We start from the raw sequence: 21,307 nt of genomic DNA, 5'->3' as shown, positions 1-21,307 counted from the left end.
AGTCTTAAGTGTATTTATCAGCCAACTTGATTGAGTACAGTCAGAAGTTCAAGAACGGAGCTGAAGGAAAAACAGAATACCAGATAACTCATGCCAATAACAAGAAGTGCTTCTAAATACAGGTCTACATGCAGATGGCATCCTTTTCTTTCATAATAATAGGGGATATAATAATATGGGATACTGGTTAACCTTTTCTCTGTACAGAACCTCAAGAGACCAGAGGAAATTTTTCCAACTGAAATTTGAATTAGCTTGTGCTAGGAATGATTCTATGGCTGACATGAGGCTGACCAGAGGCTGAGGTAGTGCTGCATTATTAATCACCAAAAATAGGTAACTTGGCTGACACCCTTTCCCTTCTTGAGATTTTTTTCTTATTGTCTTAGGCACTGACAAAATAAACCTATTACCAAACAGATAGGTGCAGTCTTTCTGAAAATTAGGTAGTACAGATATGCCTCTGTAACTATATTTATGCAATTACATTTGCTAAACCTGCCATGAAAACCGCTCATAGCAGTGAAAGCATGTTTTTCACATGCTGCCTGTGAGTATCTTCACCAACACATGCTTCTCTGATACGATTTTAGGATACTTTCCAAGATGATGTTCAAATCTGCTTAAAAAGCAGCTTTTTAAGGGCAGATGCATAAACATGGCCAAAAACTATGCATTTAAAGCTATTGGAACCCCAGCTAATCAAGGGCTGTTGCAAAATACAGAAGAATCTTTCTTGTAAAAGCATGGGGTGTTTGTTAAAAAACAGATTTGTGTTCGTAGTGAAGATGGGTCCTTAGTTGCAGTGACCTACGTCAGCAATTACATGATAATGAATATAAGCAGGCTGTTTGACTCACGCACAACTGCAGTTCCATCTTTGCTCAAAACCAGACATAAGCACTGCTCAGAAAACTCTTTAAACAGTATGGGGTTTTTTCCCCCCTTTTTCATCAATAAAATTTCTGCCTCTTCGCAAGATATAAGAGTATGTGTCATTGTTATTCATGGAAACTGTCAGGCTTTTTAACTCCGTTGAGAAACATGAAGAGTGAATGACAGATGGGGACTGCTATCTTGGCAAGGAAGTTCTCTGCTAGCAAAATGCCATGGTATGAGACCTGAAAGAAAGAAGAGATGACAATTTGTCTTGTTCTTATACATAAAAGTAATCTGAAAAGAGGCATTTTATTGTGAAGTAGCCTGAGATGCTGTGATATTTTAACTTCTATGCATTTAGGCTGATACCGTCTTCAGTCCTGTCCTTAGAAGACGAATGGTCTTGAAAAGCTTAAAATATATAAATTAGGCATAATACTGCTAACGCCAACCAACCGCTCTGGTGGCTTCCCAAAGACTGGAAAGCATTTAAATCAGGTGTGATAGCGTGAGAACATTAACTTTAAGATTTTATAAGAAACTTCAAAATCCCTACCTATTGCTGAGGTGTTCAAACTGTAGTGACCCTTTATCTCTCGGTAAGTGCTTTGTATGATACATTTTCACATGTTTGTTGTGTACTCTTTGGGTCGGGGACTTGTATCAGAGTAATTAGCTCTAATATTATACATCTACATTCATGATGTGCCAATGTCTTTGATGCAAGGTCACTTAAAGCATGGGAAGGACATAAATGAAAAACACTGGTCAATTAAATATGTGTGTGTAGGAGCACAGGTGGGGAGGGAAGGAGGCTGATGGCCAAAAGCAAAAACTGAAAAAAAAAAAATGCATTTTGGGCTAAACAAAAGCCCTCACATACATTCATATCAAGCACTTCCTTTGAATTTTGTTTAAAAAAGTCTTAGGGTTTTTTGCTATTTCAAATTTTAAAAGTTACCTTACAGTGATCGTGTTTTACTGGTTTTTTTTTAGGGGGATTTTTTGGTTGTTGTTTTGTTATTAACCAATCCATTTGCTTCTACATCAATGCAAATTCTGATTTTTTTTTTTTTATTAAGTAGAATCAATAATTACAGTTGAAAGTTTTTTCCTAATTTTTTTCTCCCTCCTCTAGTGTGTATAAAATTGCAGATGCATGTACCTGGAAAAAGTTCTAGAGAATCTGGGATTTACTACTTGACAGACTTCACTAATCACTTCACAAAGAGCTCTTAACATTAGCTATTCTTAAATTTATCATTAACTTCAGTGATGAAAGTTTTTTTGAAAATCCATTTGGTTCTATTCTTAGCTATTTTTTATCCTTGAACATGGAATGATCCTTTTCATATTGTATTAAGTGACTTAAAATTAGCTCCCCTAGGTGTAGAAGGCTTTCTATATCCTAGTTATAAAAAATGTTTCCTCTAAATAAATAGAGGGAAAAATTTCTAAGCGACGTTTGCTAAGATTAGTCATCACCATGGAACGTTTCTGTTTCAGAATGCTAGCTTTTTTTTTTTTTAAATAAGTTTGTCAAGGCACATGAATGAGTACTCTTTTATTGCCTGTAGCCTGATTCACCTCTCATTTACTCGGCATTGCTTTAGCTAAATTGAAGCTGGTTTTGTTCTCACTTAAAGGAAGAACTTCAAGCCAGATACATGTGTTCAAGAGCCCTAACTCCAAAGTGAAAGGACAGGACAGGATGCTTATTGATTCACATTACAGCAGCAGAGGATGTTATTGGCTTTCCCCATGTAAATTTCAGTGCTGTCTAAGAACTATCAGCTCTCAAGTTAAGTTACCGCAGTTCTAGCGTCTGGTGCTGCTTCTGACTATTTGGAGGTAAAACAAGATTTAGAAGCATACAGTAAGTTGGATATTGCAAAGCAATGGATTCGTGGATATTTTAACACCAGAAATTACCATCTCTCATAAATATTCATAAAAGGGATAAGCGCGTGCTCATGGAGTTGTTCACACTTCTGTTAAAATTGTCCCTGCCCTCAGTTTCCTGACAGTTATTACCTTGTCTTTTATTCAGAGTCTGAGGAGGGAAAAACAAAAACAGAAACAAACACAAACCACCACACAAAAAACACCCCACCAAACCAAACCCCTGACCCTCTGTACATTCAGGGCCACTGAGATTGATGTAACCTTTTTTTTACATCTGATGGCCATTAATACTTCATTTTCTCACCTTTGTGCTAATATGAAACTTGTTGAAATGATAGGGTTTAGTTAAAAATTTTCAATAAGCTTTTGATGAAACTCTTTGGTTAGTTTTATCTTTATTTCCTTCATGATATTCGATGATGCCTGTATTTGCTATGTTTGATCCTTTAATGTATTCTGAGTCCTACTGCTATTCAATATCCTATGAGCCTGAATGAAGTCTGAGACTGAAAAGACAACTTGTGATGTCTGACTTGTAACAGCCAATAAAATCTTCCAGTTCTAGTGATGGCTATTTTGAAACATGGATAACAACTTCCATGGAAAATACTAAATATCTGGTTAGTAAGACTAACAATCACCCTGACGATAACTATTGGTTATTTAATAAGCATTTTTCTGAGTGGCATTCTAGTCCCTTATGTTTTATCTTTGGTTGTCTTATCTCCAGTCTTCAACATCTGCATGTAAAATGTGAAATATGTTAATCAGCAGAAAAAAGTCTTACTAATACCCCTTAGAAAAAATACTTTCTAATATAAAGTATTTATCTTGAGCCTTGTTTCTTTCAGCATCTTTTTTTCTCACTTGAATACGGTGGATCCAATATTGCAAATGACATTCACACAGCTCATCAGAAATAACTGGATTTTATTGTAATTTTAAATAAAATGTCATTTTCTCCTTAATGATGGAGCAGGAGATAGTCATTTGAATCCAGGTTATGTAATTGCTGGGTTGCACCCAGAATATATAAAACCATCACCTTGCCTTCTATGGCATGTATGATGACTTTCTACAGTACACAATACCATTCAATGCAGTAATGTAGTATAAAAGTGCTACTTCTTACTTGATTCATGTTTTTATGTATATTTATACTAGAGATTTCCACTAATGGAACTGGAGTTATCAGCATTATGATCTTCATTTAAACTCTGACAGTTTCCTCATCTTCAAATTTGGATAAATTATTCATATGGCATTTGTTGTCTTAGATATACTTCACAGAAATTAAGTCAACTGGTGGTTGCGTTAGGGAAATACTACATATTATTAGCATGGAACTGCTAGTAGCAAACCAACATTTTAGATTGCTCATTTTTCGAGCCGATATCCTGATCTCTGACACAACGGGGAGAGGGAAAGGTGGAGGCCATTACAGCATTTAAGGTGACATGAGGTCTCCGTGCAAGTCACTGAAGTGACTTTCTTCAGACCTCGAGGATGTGTAACATAACCTAGGGACAGGGTAACAAGGGAGGCATGGCAAGGGTTTGGGGCATGTGGTGCTCAGCAGGCTGGGAGTGCATGGAGGATGAGAGAGATACAACCTGGTGCCATCTTATCCATTCATCCTTTTACATGATTAACTGAAAGAAATGATCTCCAGTGCTGGGCCTGGGCTTAGTCTTGGAAAGAACCGTTTGGAGCAGCCCAAAACAAAACTGGAGGCAAATGAGCAACTAAGCAATGTGGAGCTCCCCCTAGCGCATTCTCCTGTCCTATTTAGCAGTGTAGATGTCTCCAAAGTTTGTTGGCGATGCCTCTGGTGAGAAATCAGAACTGAAGGTGACATCTGCAACCTTTTGATATATTCTGCACATTTTACAGATTTGGTGAGATAAGACTTTCAGTCATGTTACGGAAGCTTTGCAGAATGTACTACTTTATTTCCAGTAATATAATGTTACTTGAGATCCAACCTCGATCAGGTTGTGTGATGAGAGTGTGAAGGACCTGTGCATTATCAGACAAATGAAACTCTTGGATGTGGAAAGAGTAATGCTGATGTGAGGCCTCACTAGACACTTGGAAAACATATAGTGAGCTTTCTAAAATGGACCAGAGAAAAGAGCTAGAAGGAGGGTTGATCTTTGAAAAAGTTGAATGTTTTTCCTAGCTAACACAGCTGAGTTTGTTCTGTTCTTGTAAAGATAATATATTGCTTGTGATTGTTGAAAAAGATGATCTAAAAGAAGATAACTTCTTTTTTCACCCAACTTCCTGCAAATGCCGTGTTCCCGCACCATATTTAGGTCCAAATTACCAGGGATTTTTGTGAAAGGAAGAATGAGAAACTATTTTTCCTGACATCAGTGTTTTATGATTACTGAGCTATTTAGAAATATTTGACATTGTACTGATTTTCTCTCTCAAAATAAACTTTTCTGATTGCCCTTGCATTTCAGTGATTTCTTTTGTGCAGTAGTGAATCTGCAGCTTGGGAGGTAACTGGCAAAAAGTCTGATCCATCAGCATTTTTGTTTGCTTTCTTGAGTTTGTAGTGGCACAGCAACAATGAAGAAGCAATCATCCATCATCCAGCTAGTCAAACAGAATAAAGATTTGAAAGTGGAAATAATTCATGGCGTTAACATTACTCATTTAAGTTCTATGTGACTTTTACTGGAGCAATAGTTTTTATTCAGAATTTAAACTAAACTTTATAATTCTGGAATAGGAATTTGATTCTTTTCTAAATGCCAAAGATGATTTTTTGGGGGGGACAGGACACATGACCTTCCCAGTAACTTTCATATAATTTAGTTCTTTTCATTTCTATTAAACGTTTTATTTAAGGTAATGGACCTTTAAGTGTACTATGACTAGAAAATCTCCACTGGCTAAAAAGAAGAGGACTTCAGATTTATAACTACTTCAACTTTAATAAATATTTGTAGTATAACTCTCAAGTGAATTTTCTGGCTCTGTGCAATATTGCCAAACCTAATAACTTAAAAAATACAAGTCAGGATCCAAAAATCTTGATAAAAGGAACTTCTCTTGAGTTTCTCTCTGGGACTGACTTTCTGTATTTCCTATATAAGTAGGAGGTCTCCCAGCTTTCCCTTTCAGCTGAAATTCTCAGTTAACTTTGAGAACAAGAGTTTGATTCTAAGAAAAACCTAACAAATGAGATTTACAAAAAATATTTCCACAGTTAGCAGTGGTACAAATATGTGATGATGATTTTGAAACTTGATGACAAAACTGGAGACAGAGGGGGGCCAAAATACTTAGAAACAGAAGGTCAATAAAAAACACTTATATGTGTTGTTATTTATAGCCAGATTCTATACATAAATGAGCATTTCAGTTTTTGAAGTGAATGTGTTGAAACATTTATCTGCAGAATACATTGGAAATACATGTTCTCTCGGGGAGTTTGCAGGATCTTGGATTTTGAACTTTTCTAAAAGAGCACTCACCTATCACATTGAATTTCCATTTCTATTTCTAATGTGCTACCGGCACCATTCCTTTCCCTTGAGGTTTTGGTCGATCTTAAGACAAATGATACAGAGAGAGGGTGTGAAGTGCTGTGAGGGACCCCTGGAGGTCTGAGGATGAAAACCAGCTATGATAAAAGCATGTCGGTCCCCTAAAATACCAGAATTGCCAATTGTTTGCAACTCCGTTTCAGATCTGGGTTATACCAGTAGAAGAACAGACCGCTTTGCCCCTCTTCCTGCCTTTGAGAGTGCTTTGCAACACTACGTGTTGTCTCTGACTAAGCAGACTGAAACAAAACATGGGATCAGACCTGGTCATTTCACATTCCAAGTTACCTGGAGGTAAATACTGTAATCAAAGCAAACTCCCATTCCATTACCTTTATTTACTCTTTTATATGGCAGTATTACAGATGGTTAATCATCATTTTACTAGATTAATTTTCTGTTTAGAGCGCATCAACCTCTGCTGTTTGTAACAGTGAATATGAAGGTGGGTACTTTATCTTTCATGTGAGGGCAGAGTTTGGCTCCCACAATACATGTGCTGAATAGAGGCTCTCCTGCATGAAGAATACTGATTACCCATGAGGTGGAGCTTCTTTTGAGTAATTCTATAAGTAGAACTCTGTCTGAGTTCAGCTACTAGGTTCAAAATGTGTGGCTGAACAGCTTCTTGTAGTCATCTCGCTTGGTAGCTCTCATCCCGGCTACGGTGTTTTATATTCTGCTCAGATTTTCCATCCTAGGTCGTATCAGAAGTTCAGAAGTCTTGGTGGAACTTTTGACTTAGGAGGACATTTTGGTAGCGGAAATTAAAATATGTCCCTGATCACTGAATTGTGGTGCCAAGGTGTGCACAGTTTCAGAATGCTCCTCTTTCATTCTTTTTCATACATGGCTTGAGATTTCAAACAGCAAATACTGGAAGGTTTGAATGAATTACCACTGAAGAAAACATGTACTCTGCAGCTCTACTACAGGTTCTTCTAGGGCAAGCACATGTTATTGCCAAAAGCCTTGATCTGTCTTATGATTGCGTGAAAAAATTATTTGCTGAAAAATGTATCTTTATTCTCTACAAAGTAGACCTGAATTTGCCAGTTGTGGACTATGACCCTTAGTACAAAATCATTCTCAGGATTCAGGAAATTAAAATGAATTTAATCTGCTGAGAGTGAATGTCTGCATTCACTTCGACCTCCAGAGAGAGACTTACCCAGCATGCCGTGGAATTCCAGTATGCAACATCTCCTAAATCTTCCCTGCCCATAGTCCTACTTTTTCTATACAATTATTATATGATCTCATAGCAATCATTTCTATACTTAGGATAGGTTTAGCTATTATGCTTCTCGCACTGAGTGGAAGAACATCAGGGCTGAATTCCTTCAGACAAAAAGGCAGCTGAATCAAAATCTTCTATATGCTTAGTAAGCTTCCTAACCCTGGATGACGAGCTAAAAAAGTAAGTGGAATTTCTGACAAGATCAATGCTCTTTGGTTTTCTAATATTTCTAATCTTTTGGTGGATTCAGCTCTTGAATACAAACTCGCGATTTTTAAACTTGATCAAACAATACCTTCTTGGTTAGCTGCAACAATCAGCCCTTTTGGTGATCTTCCATAACATTCTCAGAGGCTGGCAGGGGTGAAAAGAAAATAATGGAGTATATCTTTTGTCACTAAGACAATAGAGTAAAGCCTTGCACGTGACACTCGTCTAAACAAGTCTAGTTTACATAGGTCTTGCAACTGCCAGGGTGAGTGCAAAATTGAAAGCTACAAAGAGAGTAAAGTATTGACAGCTCACTCTCCAATGTGGGAGAATACCTTTTGCAGAGCTCTGCAAGGATCTGTCCTGCATCTGAATATGTTAAAGTTCTTGCTAACAGTCTGGATTACAGAGTAGAAGTTGTTTATTAAATTTGTATATGACAGTGGAGGAGAGGCTTAAATCCAAAGTGATTTTGATGAACTGGATAAATATTCTGAAAAAAAAAAAAAGGTATTCAATAGAGATAGAGCAAAAGGGAGAAGCATTCAGCCATAGAGGTCGAAATGGGAACAATTAATTAGGTGGTAGTTAATTCTAGGGAAACGAAACCAACTAGAGCTTAAATTGTATCCAAAATTGCCACTAGTTAACAGCCTTCTGCTTGTTAAAACCAAAGCTTGCCTTCCACATGGAAGCATGGAAATAGAGTATACACTGTGACACATGCACAATTATTCTTCTCTTATAAAGAGTTACAAGGTCCCAAGTAGCATATTATGTCCAGCTTCGGACATTGCACTTCAGGAAAGATACAGATCAGTGGGAGACAGTCCTGATGAAAGCAGTAAGGAACATCAGCTGTTGAGATGTCCTGGCGTGCCTATGGAACAGTATCTGGAAGCGAGCTTTAACTATGTAAAGACTGAGGGGAATACTCTGCTTGCTGTCTCTTTGGTGGCTAATGTAATACTCTGAAATCACAGCAAGGAAGATTCAGGTTAAACATTAAGGAAAAAAGTTTGTGACTGCAAGTCAGAACAGATTGCCTGAGGAGGCTGTAGTGGTGCTATTGCTGGAGGACTTCAGAACGGGTTAGACAAACACCTGTCAAGAATGACATAGATGGAGCTGATCGTGCCTTGGGGCAGAGCCGCGGAGGAGCCGACCTCGCAAGGTCCCTTCCAGTCCTACTTTTGTGTGAAGAGCATTATGCTGCTTCCTCCCACCCCACCTTCAGCGTTCAGAGTTCTTCTGTTCCTCCCACAAGCTTTCCTTTATCTCCAGCTACTCTCCTAAAAATAACCTTTAACTGCCACTTTTACTGCTTCATGCATGTGTAGGAAATGCTTTCTGCACAAGGCAGTTCTGTGGATGGACAAGATCGATCTCACCTATGAAAAAGGACGGGACTACTTTTCACCATTTGTAGAGATGCACTTTGGTTTTGGAAAGAGGGCTCTCACTGCACGGTTTAGACCTAGACATGCAGAAATATTTTAGCCACCAATAGAAACATGGGCTGTAATTGAAGTGATAGCTTTTTATATGCAGGGCAGAAAAACTGGAGAGTTAGATGTGTCTTTAATTTTCGATATTCATTCTAGACACATTAACGTCATAAGCCTGGTACACATTTTCCCACTGTTTGATGTGATGAGGCTGGAAGGGCACTAGGTCCTAGTTAGCTTAACCTAAGCGGCCTGCTGTTTTGCTGAGGGGAGTTAGTTTGAGAAGAAAGGATAACCGCACCACGTAGTCAGAGCGAGCAGCGGAACTCAGCCCAGAAGCCCAAACGGGTCTGATGCAACATGCAGGGTAGAGCCGACAACCGGAGGGACATCGCTTTGAACGTCTCCTTCCCGCGGTGCTGCTCCCGAAGAGGGGGGTGCCCTCAGCCCCCCGGCTGTGGGGAGGGCAAGGGCTGCTTGCGCCGGGCGGGCGCGGGAAAGGCGGGGGGCACCCGGGGAGCCCCCGGCAGGTGAGCGCCCCGGCACTGCCTGCCGCAGCGGGCCGGGTCCCCGGACGGGGAGCTGCCCGCGGGCTCTCAGCCCGGTTCCCCCCGCGTATCACGTAGCGCCGTGGAGGACGGACCGGAACGGGAATTGCGAGCCCCGTCCCCGGTGCGCGGCGGCGGCGGCGCCGCCCGGCTCCGGCTCCGACCCGCGGTCCCCGCTCCGGGGGCCGCCCCCGCGGGGCTCCGCTCGCCGGCGCGGAAAGGCGCGGAGCCGGCGGGTGGTGCACATGGGGCGGCCGGGATGAGGGGGCGCGGCGGGGCGGGCCCGGCGCTGCCCGCCCCCCGCCCGGCCCGGGGGGCGCCCCCTCCTTGCCCGCCTCCCCGTCGCGGAGGGGCGCGCTCTTGCCGCGGCGCCGGCCTCTGCGCTCCTCTCCTATTGTTGGTTTTTTGTTTTTTTTTTTTTTTAATTGAAACTCTTACTTAGCAGATTGCGCGTGATGAGCTCATGATGCCGCGCCCCCCCGCCCCGGGCCCGGGCCGGCAGGGGGACGTGAGGCGGGCGAGGCGCGGGGGCTCCGCGCAGCGCTAGCGCTCCCCCGGCGCCCCGCAGCCGGGAGGAGGGGGCGCTCTCTCGGGCCAACGCTGCTTACCGGACTCGGGTTGTGGTTTTTATTCCCTCTTGTTCCCCCCCCCCCCCCCCTCCCCTCCCCGGGCTGTGCGCTGAGCCGTTTGCCGCTCCGTGCGCAGGTGGACCCATGAGCTCCCCCGGGAGCGGCTCCGCCGCCGCGCAGCGCCGCGCCGGGGCGGGGGGGGCGGCCGCCAGCTCCGGCCCCGCCGCCGCGGCGGGCGGCCCCGCCCGGGGACGGGGCGGGCGGTCGTGAGGCGGGCGGGCGGGCGAAGTTTCTCCGCGGCGCCGGGCCCCTCCGAGGGACAGCGGGGAGGGAAGGACCTGGTCCCGCTGTGCTGGGAGAAGCTGCTGCTGCCGCTACCGCCGCTGCCGCCACCAGCGCAGCCCGACTTTGGCCATGAAGAGGAAACAGAAGAGGTTTCTGCAAATGACGCTGCTCTTTACCGCGGCTCTGATTTTCCTGCCCGACATCGGCCTCTGGTCTCTCTATAAGGAAAAGCACCTGGTGAAGCCCGCCGAGCCGCAGGTAGGTGCGAAGCCGCCCGGGAGCGCTGCCCCGCCGTGCTCCGCGCTGCCCCGCCGCGCCTCTCGGGGCCGCGTGGGGTCCGGGGCGCAGCGGAGGGGTGCGGGGCCGCGTGGGGTCCGGGGTGCGGGGCCGCGTGGGGCCCGGGGCGCAGCGGCCGCCGGCGCGGTGCGGTGCGGTGCGGAGCGGAGCGGAGAGCGGCAGCACATGTGCTTGTCTTACCTCCGCTCTGGGGAGAGAAAGTTGTGGGCGAGCAAATGAGCCTGCCGGGCTGGGTTTCCCCGGCAAGGGCAAGGGTGAGCAGTCACAGAAGCTGGCTGTGAAATTAGGGGGACGTGGGATTTTGCACGCTTCGTTGGTTAGCCAAGGGTGATGCTGGTCGCTAATTTTCATTCCGAGAAGTGGAGTTTTTACCGCAACTTTTCTTTGCTTGCCTATCCGTAATACTTCTTGAGATGATGTGTGGCTGTACCTACGCTAAAATTGCTCGGGATCCATGGAGGTAACTAACCGCCTCGATTTTTTGATTCTTCTTCCTTTCTGTTGAAAACTCGACAGAAGTGACTGGCAGTCGCCTTCTCGTCTGAATGTTACTCGCGTGATCTGATACAACTATTCTGTGTGTAACTGATTTTCAGACTGATGCCACAACGAACTTTTAAGTATTTCCAGTTGACGATCTTCTCATTCACCGTTATTAATAACAACAATTGACATAAGCTATTTTTTTCTTAAGTTATTCTTCAACTCGCTGGGTTTATGTATGGCTCATAAATCACAGTCTGACCTGCATTAAGTGAAGTTTAGTTTTAGGGAGTTGTTGTAATGCGGTGCTTTAAAAGCCTGCCTGTAATTTACCAAAGCATATATTTGTTCTGTTCAACAGTGCTATGCTCCTACACTGTAATTGTCAGTGTAATTTAAATATAATATAAATATTTCATAGATCATTAATCAGAAATTATGGGTTTGTTTGATCTTTTAGCTTGTTTACTACTTGCATAGCCTTCATGTTAGAGCGTTTCAGCACCATGTATCATTTTAGTGTATTAGTAGTCTTAATTTCAAGGGTCATCACCCATATATATAATGTGCTTTCCACATACTAAATGTATTTAAGTTAACAACTTCAATTGAACAATAAGATATTTGATTCTTTGTTAATATAGCTATCTACTGCAGAAGTTAGTCTTCCAAAGTATCGTAACTTTGGTTAATGAAATATGCTGAAGAGAAGATAGTTTATTACTACAGGAGGAAGTTCAGGATAGCTTCTTGAATTGAAGCTTACTTTATCTATCCAAGAGTTTTAAAATGCAGTAGGTGTCAGGTGCTAGATTTTAGTTACAAGTCATTTCTGCTGAAAGAAAATTGTACACAATCGTAAGTGCCAGTCATTAGTTTACAAGGTGCCTACTGTAATCTTTGCAGTTTCTAATTTACTTCATGATTTAGGAACGCTAAGGTGTTCTATGCAAATAAATGATTTCCATGTTTGTTGCATGGCTCTTTAAAAGACACATGCCTTGACAGAAAATTATATTTCTAATCTTCAAGACTGTACCCTAAGTAGAACATGACTGGATTGCACTCGAAAGATAAAAGGGTGGGAAAAAACCTTGGAGGTCAGCAGATGAGCATACATGAAGGGCTAGTGAGACTTGCTAATAAGACCCCAGCAAATTTTAAATCCTAGGTTTCCGGGAGGGGGCTTTCTACTATTTTCCTTTACTTTTTTCCCCCCATCTTTTTTTCTCCCCATCCGAATACTAATTGGATAGTAGTGGGACTGTTTAATGGGAAAACAATAAAAACGAGCAACGAAACCTTGAATCTTACAGCTGACTCTAATGTAATTCCACTGTCACTGTCAGAATTGAAGTTATGTTGGCAATGTCATTACCCAGTGAGGATAGCAGGTTGAAGCAGAGGTGAGTAATGCAGTTACGGTACTTGGGTCTTTTGATGTGCACGTTATAACCCAAAATGCATACAAGGAGCAAGGGTTGAAAAACAAGTTTTGAGTTTGACTCTTTTAAATATAAAGGAAATCGTAAGAAGATGGTCAGTGTGTTTCTTTGAGACTACACTAGAAATGAGGTCATACTATAAAAGTCTACATTAGAATAGTGAGAGAGTATCATAGTAGAAATATAACTTTTTTTTCCCCTCCTGTTAAGTTAGCAGGAGAAGTAAGAATTTCAACACTCAATGCAGTCGTTCTTTGCCCTTGAGGTGTTCAGTTACTCAGTACTTAGTGTGACTTAGTACAAGTTTACAGTCCTACTGAAACTGCAGTAGACTTTTATTATATATTCTAAAGGTGTGTTAGGTTACCTAGGTATGTAGGTAGAGTCAGCACATGAGACGGCGATGTACAGTCAGGCTGCTATGGTATGTCCTGACCATGGAAGAGAGGCAGAGCTGTCAATGGCTTGCCACAGGCTGAACTGGTTTTGCCCTCATGGGTAAAATGTGTGTCTAGTGCTATTCTGACCTTGGCAGTAATGCTTATAAACGCGGCGTCTTGTTTTAATAGCAATTAAAAGAATGTTACTGATCTTCAGGTTTTTTTGAGGACATGGCACAGTGAAATTCTGATTTTTTGACTAGTTGAAATTTAAACTTTCCAATGCATTGCTAAAGCAGACATCCCCAAACCTCCCTGTGGATGAGGACTTGGTCAGCCTCTCCCACCACCTAAGCTGCTTGCCACAGCAACGGAACAAAGGAGGGATAACAGGCTGATGGAGGAGACATCGACATCCTGACAGCAATAAGCAGAGAAGCTGTTCAAAAGCAGTCCACAATGCAAAAATTTCCTATGAATGTGTAGAACCGTGTCCCCTCAGGACCGTGTCATTCTCAGTGCCTAGAAGAGGGCACCTGTGTTCTTTAGCGCTATCTAGATATTCCAATGTGACAAAATAAGTTGACTTTTTTATTCTTTAAAATAGTGCTGCAATAAGTTACATAAGAGTATTTTTTTGTCATTGTGCAGATTCTGTTTCTGAGCAGAGAAGCTCTTCTTCTTTAGGAAAGATTAAAAGACAAGAAAATGGTATTGACAAACCTGATTTCAGACAGCATTAATTATTTTGATCGCTGTGCGTTAATTCTATAAGCATTATTAACCTCTAAGTGTTTCATACAAACTTTCTTTTTTTTTAACTTAGCATGTTTTCCTAAGGTTTTCACTTGTGGACTTGATAGACTTGGTCTTCGTATTTTCATAATTGTTATTTACTTTTGGTTTATCACAAGTGGAACTTTGAAGGTAAAGATACAGCTACTAAGATTCTGAGTTACACAGAGCAATGAGCTCTCCATAAAATATAGTTTGACAATAAAGCGATACACGTGAGGAAAAAATATAATCAATTTCTGGTTTAATTCTTTTTAAGTCAGTTTTCCTTGCTGTACTATGGGAATAAGGGATATAGAATAGGGTATTTTTATTGCCTGTTTAAAAAAGTCTTATAAATGCGTGTCCTTGCGTTTTGATTACAGTTTTTGTGATTAGTTTAACTTTGTCTGCTTTTTTTTTTTTGTCACTGAAATATTATGTATGTAATATAAGTGTCCTGTCTGATCTTCTCTTTTGACAAAATCTCAAGGCCAGGGTGTTTGGATTCTAAGTTACGCTGATAAAACTTTGAATTTCGGTTTTGTTTTCTGTGGAGGAAAAGCAACAACGCAGTACAATCAGCAGGATGTAATTCTAGTCCAAACCTGCTTATCTGATAAAGTTAGTACCACTTTATTTGGCTACAGTAGGGCTTTATCCTTGTCTGTTTCTATTCTTTAAATATATAAAAAATAACTTCATGTAAAAGAACCAAATTTCCTGCAGCAGTTTTCCAGTGTCCGTGATACAGGTATTTGGTGAAAAGCGTTGTGGGAGACGTTTCTTTCTGATCTCTTGGGAGGCCAGTGTGGTTGGCTGAAGGGAGGGCAGCCCGGTGAAGTAACCCCTAATGCATTTCAGCTTCATGTGGTACTTTTTTCATTCAGTTGTCATCTCCCTGCTTCCCGGGGTCAAATCTCCTCACTTAAAATTGGATTGAACAGCAGCATCTCTTAATCACAGATGCTCTGTGATACTTATTCATTGGTGTATTACTGAAATGCTTCATGATGTGTAAAGTAAGGAGAGAAGGTAGGTTTCTGGCTTTGTTTCACTTATGCTTTGGCGCAGTGGGGAATGCTACTTTAACCTCCTAATTTAGGTACTTCTGCGGGAGGAGGTGGTGTTGGTCCTTTTTATTTTGGTATGTGCATGGTACCCAGAGCAAAGACCAAAATACAGCCATGCTGTCAGGGGAGAGTGTTGGTCCATGGGATGGAGTCACATTCTCTTTCCCTTGTCCTGTGAATTCTGCATTTCTCTCTGGTTAGCCCCCTGATTATGTCTTTATCTTGGGATATGTGACGTACAGATTTAAGTGAACTCCTCAGGGTAAGGAGAACTTCATTCTTACTAGTCCCATGTCTGTGTTGTAGTTGACAAACAGGCACAAAATCCACCTTCGAAGCCCGGTGACTCTGAAAGTACTAACTTTCGCTCCTGAATCCAGGAAGCTGTTTCAGCCTGAAATCTGTCATGCAAACAGTCATTAGCTTCTGAAGTTAGTGAAAGAGGTGAAAATTTAAAATTATCCCAAAGTGCAATTTTTCCTACTATTTAGAACACAGGTTCTCATAATCATAGCTGTTAACTCTACTTACTGTTGATGCCAGTGAAGTACAAAGCTTGGCTTGGTGGATTCTTTTTCTGGAGCTGCATAAAAAAGCTGCATCTTGAAAGTGAAACTTTTTTTTGGCCCCCAACTTAGCAGTATTTCCCTTGCTTTTCCAGTTGATTTCAACAGCTACAAAATCTTGTACTAAGAACGTTTCAGTTAGGACAGAAATAGACACCCATTTCTTATGATTGCCCTGCCAGGACACTGTCAGTTACTTATGTATTTAGTTCCACTGTCCAGTTACGTACCTTTGCCTTCACCACAAAGTCGTGAGGTGGGAGAGTTTTGTTTCTCTTTAACAGAGGAGTAAATAAAGTTTAGAGTGACAAACAGGCCCCAGTCTACAAAAGTAGCTGCTTGACTATTGCTGACATTAATTTGTACTATTTTAGGAGAGTGCATGGGCAACCATAAAAAATATTGATAAAATGAAGCCTTGCTTTCTATGCTCTGTTTCTCAGTTTCTATGCGTGTGCTGTTCTAAGCAAGTCCTTATTTCTCTCCCCAGAGCAGCAGCTGGGACCTGGTGTGTTCAATCCTCTTTTATTCTACAGCCCTGTTCATTACTGTGCTGGTGTGTCACCTCCAAGAGCCCCTATACATTACATGGCATGGCAAAACAAAGCTTGGTGTCTTAAAATGCAGTGCATTGGCAGTCTGCATTTGCCATTTAAGTATTTAATAGTCATACATTTAACACTCTGTAATTCACTTCTTTATCTGAATTGCTTAAGTATAATTTTATTCCCCTGTATATATTGGAGCCTACTGAGGAAAATATCATTTGAGGTCTAAAACCTTTGTTACTTTTAAGATACAATATTATTTTTGGCAATTAACAGTATGTTTCTGTTGTATTCAGTGTACCAGAGGGAGCCCTCCTGTGGTTAATTTAATACCTATCAATTTCCAGGAATGTTACTAAACAGAGTGTATCTTACAGGATAAAATGGACTGGTTTCTATATTTAGTTTTCTTTCCATTTAACTCATCATTTGTAATGCATTTCAGCTAATATTATTGTGTGTAGTTACCTATTTTTTCCGAAGCACAGTTATATCAGATTAATCCAAATCAAAACACAAGGCCAAGAAACCCCTGTGCGTGCCAACATTTGGACTTGTAGAAAAACAACTGCGATGAGGGGGACTCCATAGCCTTAATCGAAGCAGTGGGATACAAGATTGCTCACTGATTGTGGGGGGGTACACCCAAGCTGTGTTTTGTTCCCTCACCAGGGCATGATGCTCACTTCTTTCGTAAACTTCCTCATCTCCCTGTGCTGGGAATGCAGCTCTTGTGTTTGGGTCTGGGGAACTGCAGTGGTACCATAGGTGCGTCCCGGCTGGGAGCCAGACTGCACTGTGCCGCTGCGCGTGCTCTTCGTTCAGTGGAGATGCAACCATGTGTGTACACAGGTGTCTGTTTACATATAGAAGAAAGAACAATTCAGCTTTTCTTTGCCTTTTTTTTTTTTTATGCTCAGACAGGTAATTTACGGTCTTTGTCTAGCGATACGCTGATGCACACATTTCTAGGAATTGACTAATTGACTTAGCAAGACTGAGTGTATGCTAACTATTTCAATGGATCGGGGCCAGGAGCAGACATGTTTGTTTACTTTAAATAAGGCTGAAAAAAATTAACTCAGAGGTTGACAAGTTAAATACAATGCAGCTGAAGAATCCCTAGCTAAACATCCTACATCTATTGTAAATGTTCCTCACTGTCAAGAGACCAAATTAGGCTCATTGAAAGAAATAGCAGTCCCAGATTTTTAACGTTTCTTTAAAATGTGAAAAGGCTTTATTAGGAGATGTCAACCTGCTGAACCAACTCCTTTCTGAGAATTCCAGTGTAAACTGGTTTTTAAGGTCCAGCTCTATTGTGATTCATTTGTTTCAAACTGGTTTTGACAATTGTTGCATTTGGAGGCGTTTCATTGGGTGATGGGCTTGGCTGGGTAATCTTTCTCAAAATATGTCTTCGGCAGAGAAATGCTTTCCCTATACTGTATGAAAAAACGCTATAGGAGAGACCTACTTGAGGAGGTTTGCTCAAGAGGTAGAGCAGAGGAAGAAAATCTGTTGCAGGAATTTAACAGGACTTGATACTTCTCTTTCAAATTCACCTTCATTCCCATAATTTTCACACATTTTTCTTCACAGAGAAGATGACATGACTCCAAGTCTATGCAAATGCCTGGTGATCAAGTCAACTATTTAATCACCAAGCTAATAGCAATATATTGAGAGAGTTGTAGGAATAAAAATGATGAGGTGTATGTGCAGCTAACATAGAAATATATAGACTACTATATCCCACTCTTTTCTGGATGTCTGTACTCTGCAGGGTCAGAGCTGCCATGTTCCTGTTCAAGGCAGTGTTTCACAGGGACACTGTTATCTTACGCTGCCATTTTAAGATCTCTTGGAAGATCTTATTGAAGGAATTTCCTATCCCCTCTTTCTCCTGGTCAGATCCTGTTTATTGAAGACCTCTGCCTTCACTTTAGGAAGCAGACATTAGCTGAAATATGAGGCTTTCATCTAGCCACATGCAGATTTAACAGATAACTACAGCATCCCTTTCCCGCATCACCTCCAGCTGTTGGTTACCATCCAACGCCTGATTTTTTCAGCCAAATCTCTGGTGACAGGACATAACGGCATTTGACAGATGCTTCATTGGATCATCTGAAACCACCTCCACAACAGTTTAAGCTTATTTGCCAGACTTGCCCCTGAAGTAGTTGAAGAATATTTGCAGATCTTTTTCAGACCCATGTGAGCAGTAACCCCCATGAGAGCTGCAGCAGCAAGGAGTTTGGGGATTGGTGACATCTGGCAGTGCCGTGAACGTACAGCGCCCTGAAACTTCTGTCAGGTTTCTGCCAGCTAAGGGTTACCACGTCCACTGCAGTTTCCTACACTTTGCCAGTTTTGTTTTGTTTTTTTTAGTTTTTAATGCTAAATTTACAGTGCAAATTGGACATAGTAGACTAGAAAATCTGGCCCATACAACTTAAATGTTTAATTGATCAGTGATAAAGCATTGATTCCATGCTTAAGATGCAATGGTGATTTAACAGTCTACTTCTGTGCGGTACAGCGGTTTATGACGGGATGCGATACTGCTAAGAGATTTAGCTAGGCAGAGTAATTATCTGAACTAGAATTTGGTCAGGACACCAGTGTTAATACAGCATGCTTTAGAAATTGGATTGCTCACTGAAGTGTGTAAGTGTAGATTTATCAGACAAACTTAAGGTGCTCATTTGCTTAAAGAAGCATAATTTTTCATACTTGTACTTAAAATAGAATAACAGATGAGTTTATTTAGAAAACTTTAACCTGTTTACTTATTATTGCTCTCTGAAAATAGTTTTCTATAAATTAAGTATTAGGAGAATGCAAACAAGTGTTTAGGACAAGCAAGAACATTTTACAGCCAGCCTGTGGCAAGTTCTGTTTATAGACTGAGATGAGGAAGAGCACAGGCTCCCTGTGTCTCTGTTCAGAGCCAACCTCGGGGAAATACAGGCCCTGCACGTTTATTCCTGCAATGTTAACAGCTTCTGTAGTGTGAGGTATAAGTATTTTATCCCGTATGTTTTTGCCTCACTGTGATTAAAATCTCCCAATTTTGCATTAGGTAATTGTCTGTCACAGGCAGTTTGTTTTTCTGTTTTGTCATCCAGTCCCTGGGCTAAAAGTTGCGCGTGTAACGTAGCATTTGGGGGGTAATGCTGCTGAAGCTTTACGTGGTTGTATCGGAGAAGGCAAGGTCAAGCAAGTGCACGTGTACTTGGGAGGTTTGCGATATTCCCACCCGTAAGAATTACCTCCGACAGATACTGGCAACTGAACTCTCTCTTCTGCACAGATTAACTATACCCTTGGCAAAATTTTTCCAGTCCCTGGCAAAGCCTGCACAGGTGTGGCAGTAGTTAGCCAGAACTAGATAACTTGAGAACAGACTGTAAATTCAGTAAATCTTGTGCTGAACCTGTATCCTTCAGTGGTTCACCAGCTCCGAATCAACTGTCTTGCACAGTGTAATAATAATGGAGTAGTTCACTTTTATATATATATGACTTTTTTATATGAGAGGCAATGCCTACTGCAGCCCTCTTGTTTTACACATGGCAGCACACCACTGTCCCTTGCCTCTTTCTCTCCTTTGCTTTTTCTTTTTTTTTTTTATTTGGGGGGGAGACGTGTTTCAGCTTCTTTAATGTTTTTGATATCTCATTTGATTCATGGGTAAATTATTACACTGGATTGCTTGAATCTTGGAAATTTTTAGATTGCTTTTTCTACAGAGTGGTAGCTTCACATTAGCATGGGGAATGCATGAAAAAAGACACATTAATGCCATCCTACAAGAAATACATTGCAATTTTTCAGGCTCTGATAAATGACTACATTTTAAGTTGCATTTGATATGGATACAAAATGAATGACAGGCTTGAACGGATGTTGTTTTTCCAGAATTGCTCAACATAAACTAAAGTGACAGTCAAATTGCTGATAAAATTTTGCAATTATAACACCAGTATAAAAATGTAAATGCAGACCTTTTATGACATTAAGTAATGAATTCTCCACTAAAGTTACAAAAGTGTCAGAAACACAGCATACATGGACATAAAAAGTACTTGGGAGGGCTGTAAAAATTAGCAGAAAACTCAAAAATGTCATGCAAAAGCATCACAGCAAAATATTTCTGCAGTAGATTTAAACTGTGTTTCATATCAGATTAAATCTTTTTCCACATAAGGGCATCCTTCACATAATTCCCAATGATGGTGAAGCAGTGGGAACTTCTCCAAGTATGTGGAGACACTCCTCCTAATGATGGTCAGATTTTATTTGGATCTATATTACTTCTTGATATGTATAGCAGTCTGAGAGAAGAATGGTTTTATCTCTCCATTTTCCCTAAAGTGGTCCATTTGAGAGATACAAGCCCAATGGAAGCACAGCCAGAACATGTATGTTAGCCTACGCTTTGCTAACATGAAAGTGAAATTATGTTCACCCCCACCAAGTGCCTATATATACTAATGGAATTTAAGAATAAAGTTGAAAGCTGGCATCTTGAACGCTGCAAACAGACATGCCATGTGTGCAGGAAGGGCTGCAGCGGAGGACAGGGAACTTCTGGAGCTCCTTCAGGAAAAACAACAAAGCTGAGGAGTGGGAAATAAATCTGACTGGAAACGCAATCCACTACCTAATGTGATCTTCCCCTGTCTTCCTCTCTCCTTGCTTCATGAGGAGAGGACGCACCAAGAGCAGTAAAGATGCAGAGACGTTGTTTAAGCCATCCATACACAAAGCATAGAGAGAAACTGCTTCAGAAAGAGCTGTTATTAACGCAAGACTACTTTTTATAAAACTGAGGTGGTATCTTGGCAAATTACTACTCAGAAATTCCAAGTGCTGCAGTTCATGTGCTGACCCCACACAGAGTAATAGTGCAGTTACTGAAGATAAAGGTGTTTTCATTGAAGCAGCTTCAATAAGAACAAGTGAGAGAGAAATCTTTCTTCAAATGCTCAAGATGCAGAACAGATGTTTCCTTCAGAAGCAATGAAGAAAAATTGTATTTTATACTGGGAGAAGGAGATGGCATCATGCTAAGCAGCAACCTGC

At 41.3% G+C, this 21,307-nt stretch overlaps 1 protein-coding gene across 2 annotated transcripts in view; it reads left to right on the top strand.

The window, feature by feature from the left end:
- The first annotated feature begins 9,732 nt into the window (after positions 1–9,732).
- Positions 9,733–21,307, top strand: part of GALNTL6 (polypeptide N-acetylgalactosaminyltransferase like 6) — a 497,632-nt gene continuing 486,057 nt past the window's right edge. The window contains exon 1 of one of the 2 annotated variants that reach the window (XM_064449717.1): positions 9,733–10,905. In XM_064449717.1, coding sequence (XP_064305787.1) covers positions 10,777–10,905 — 129 coding nt within the window. In that variant the 5' untranslated portion in view covers positions 9,733–10,776. The remainder of the gene's footprint in view (positions 10,906–21,307) is intronic. The other variant, XM_064449716.1, reaches the window with a different exon arrangement.

This window comes from Phalacrocorax carbo, chromosome 4 (genome assembly GCF_963921805.1).
Source record: "Phalacrocorax carbo chromosome 4, bPhaCar2.1, whole genome shotgun sequence".
NCBI classification, from domain to species: Eukaryota; Metazoa; Chordata; class Aves; order Suliformes; family Phalacrocoracidae; genus Phalacrocorax; species Phalacrocorax carbo.
The sequence above is the reverse complement of the archived record's forward strand: the minus strand, read 5'-3'. Positions and strand labels throughout refer to the sequence as shown.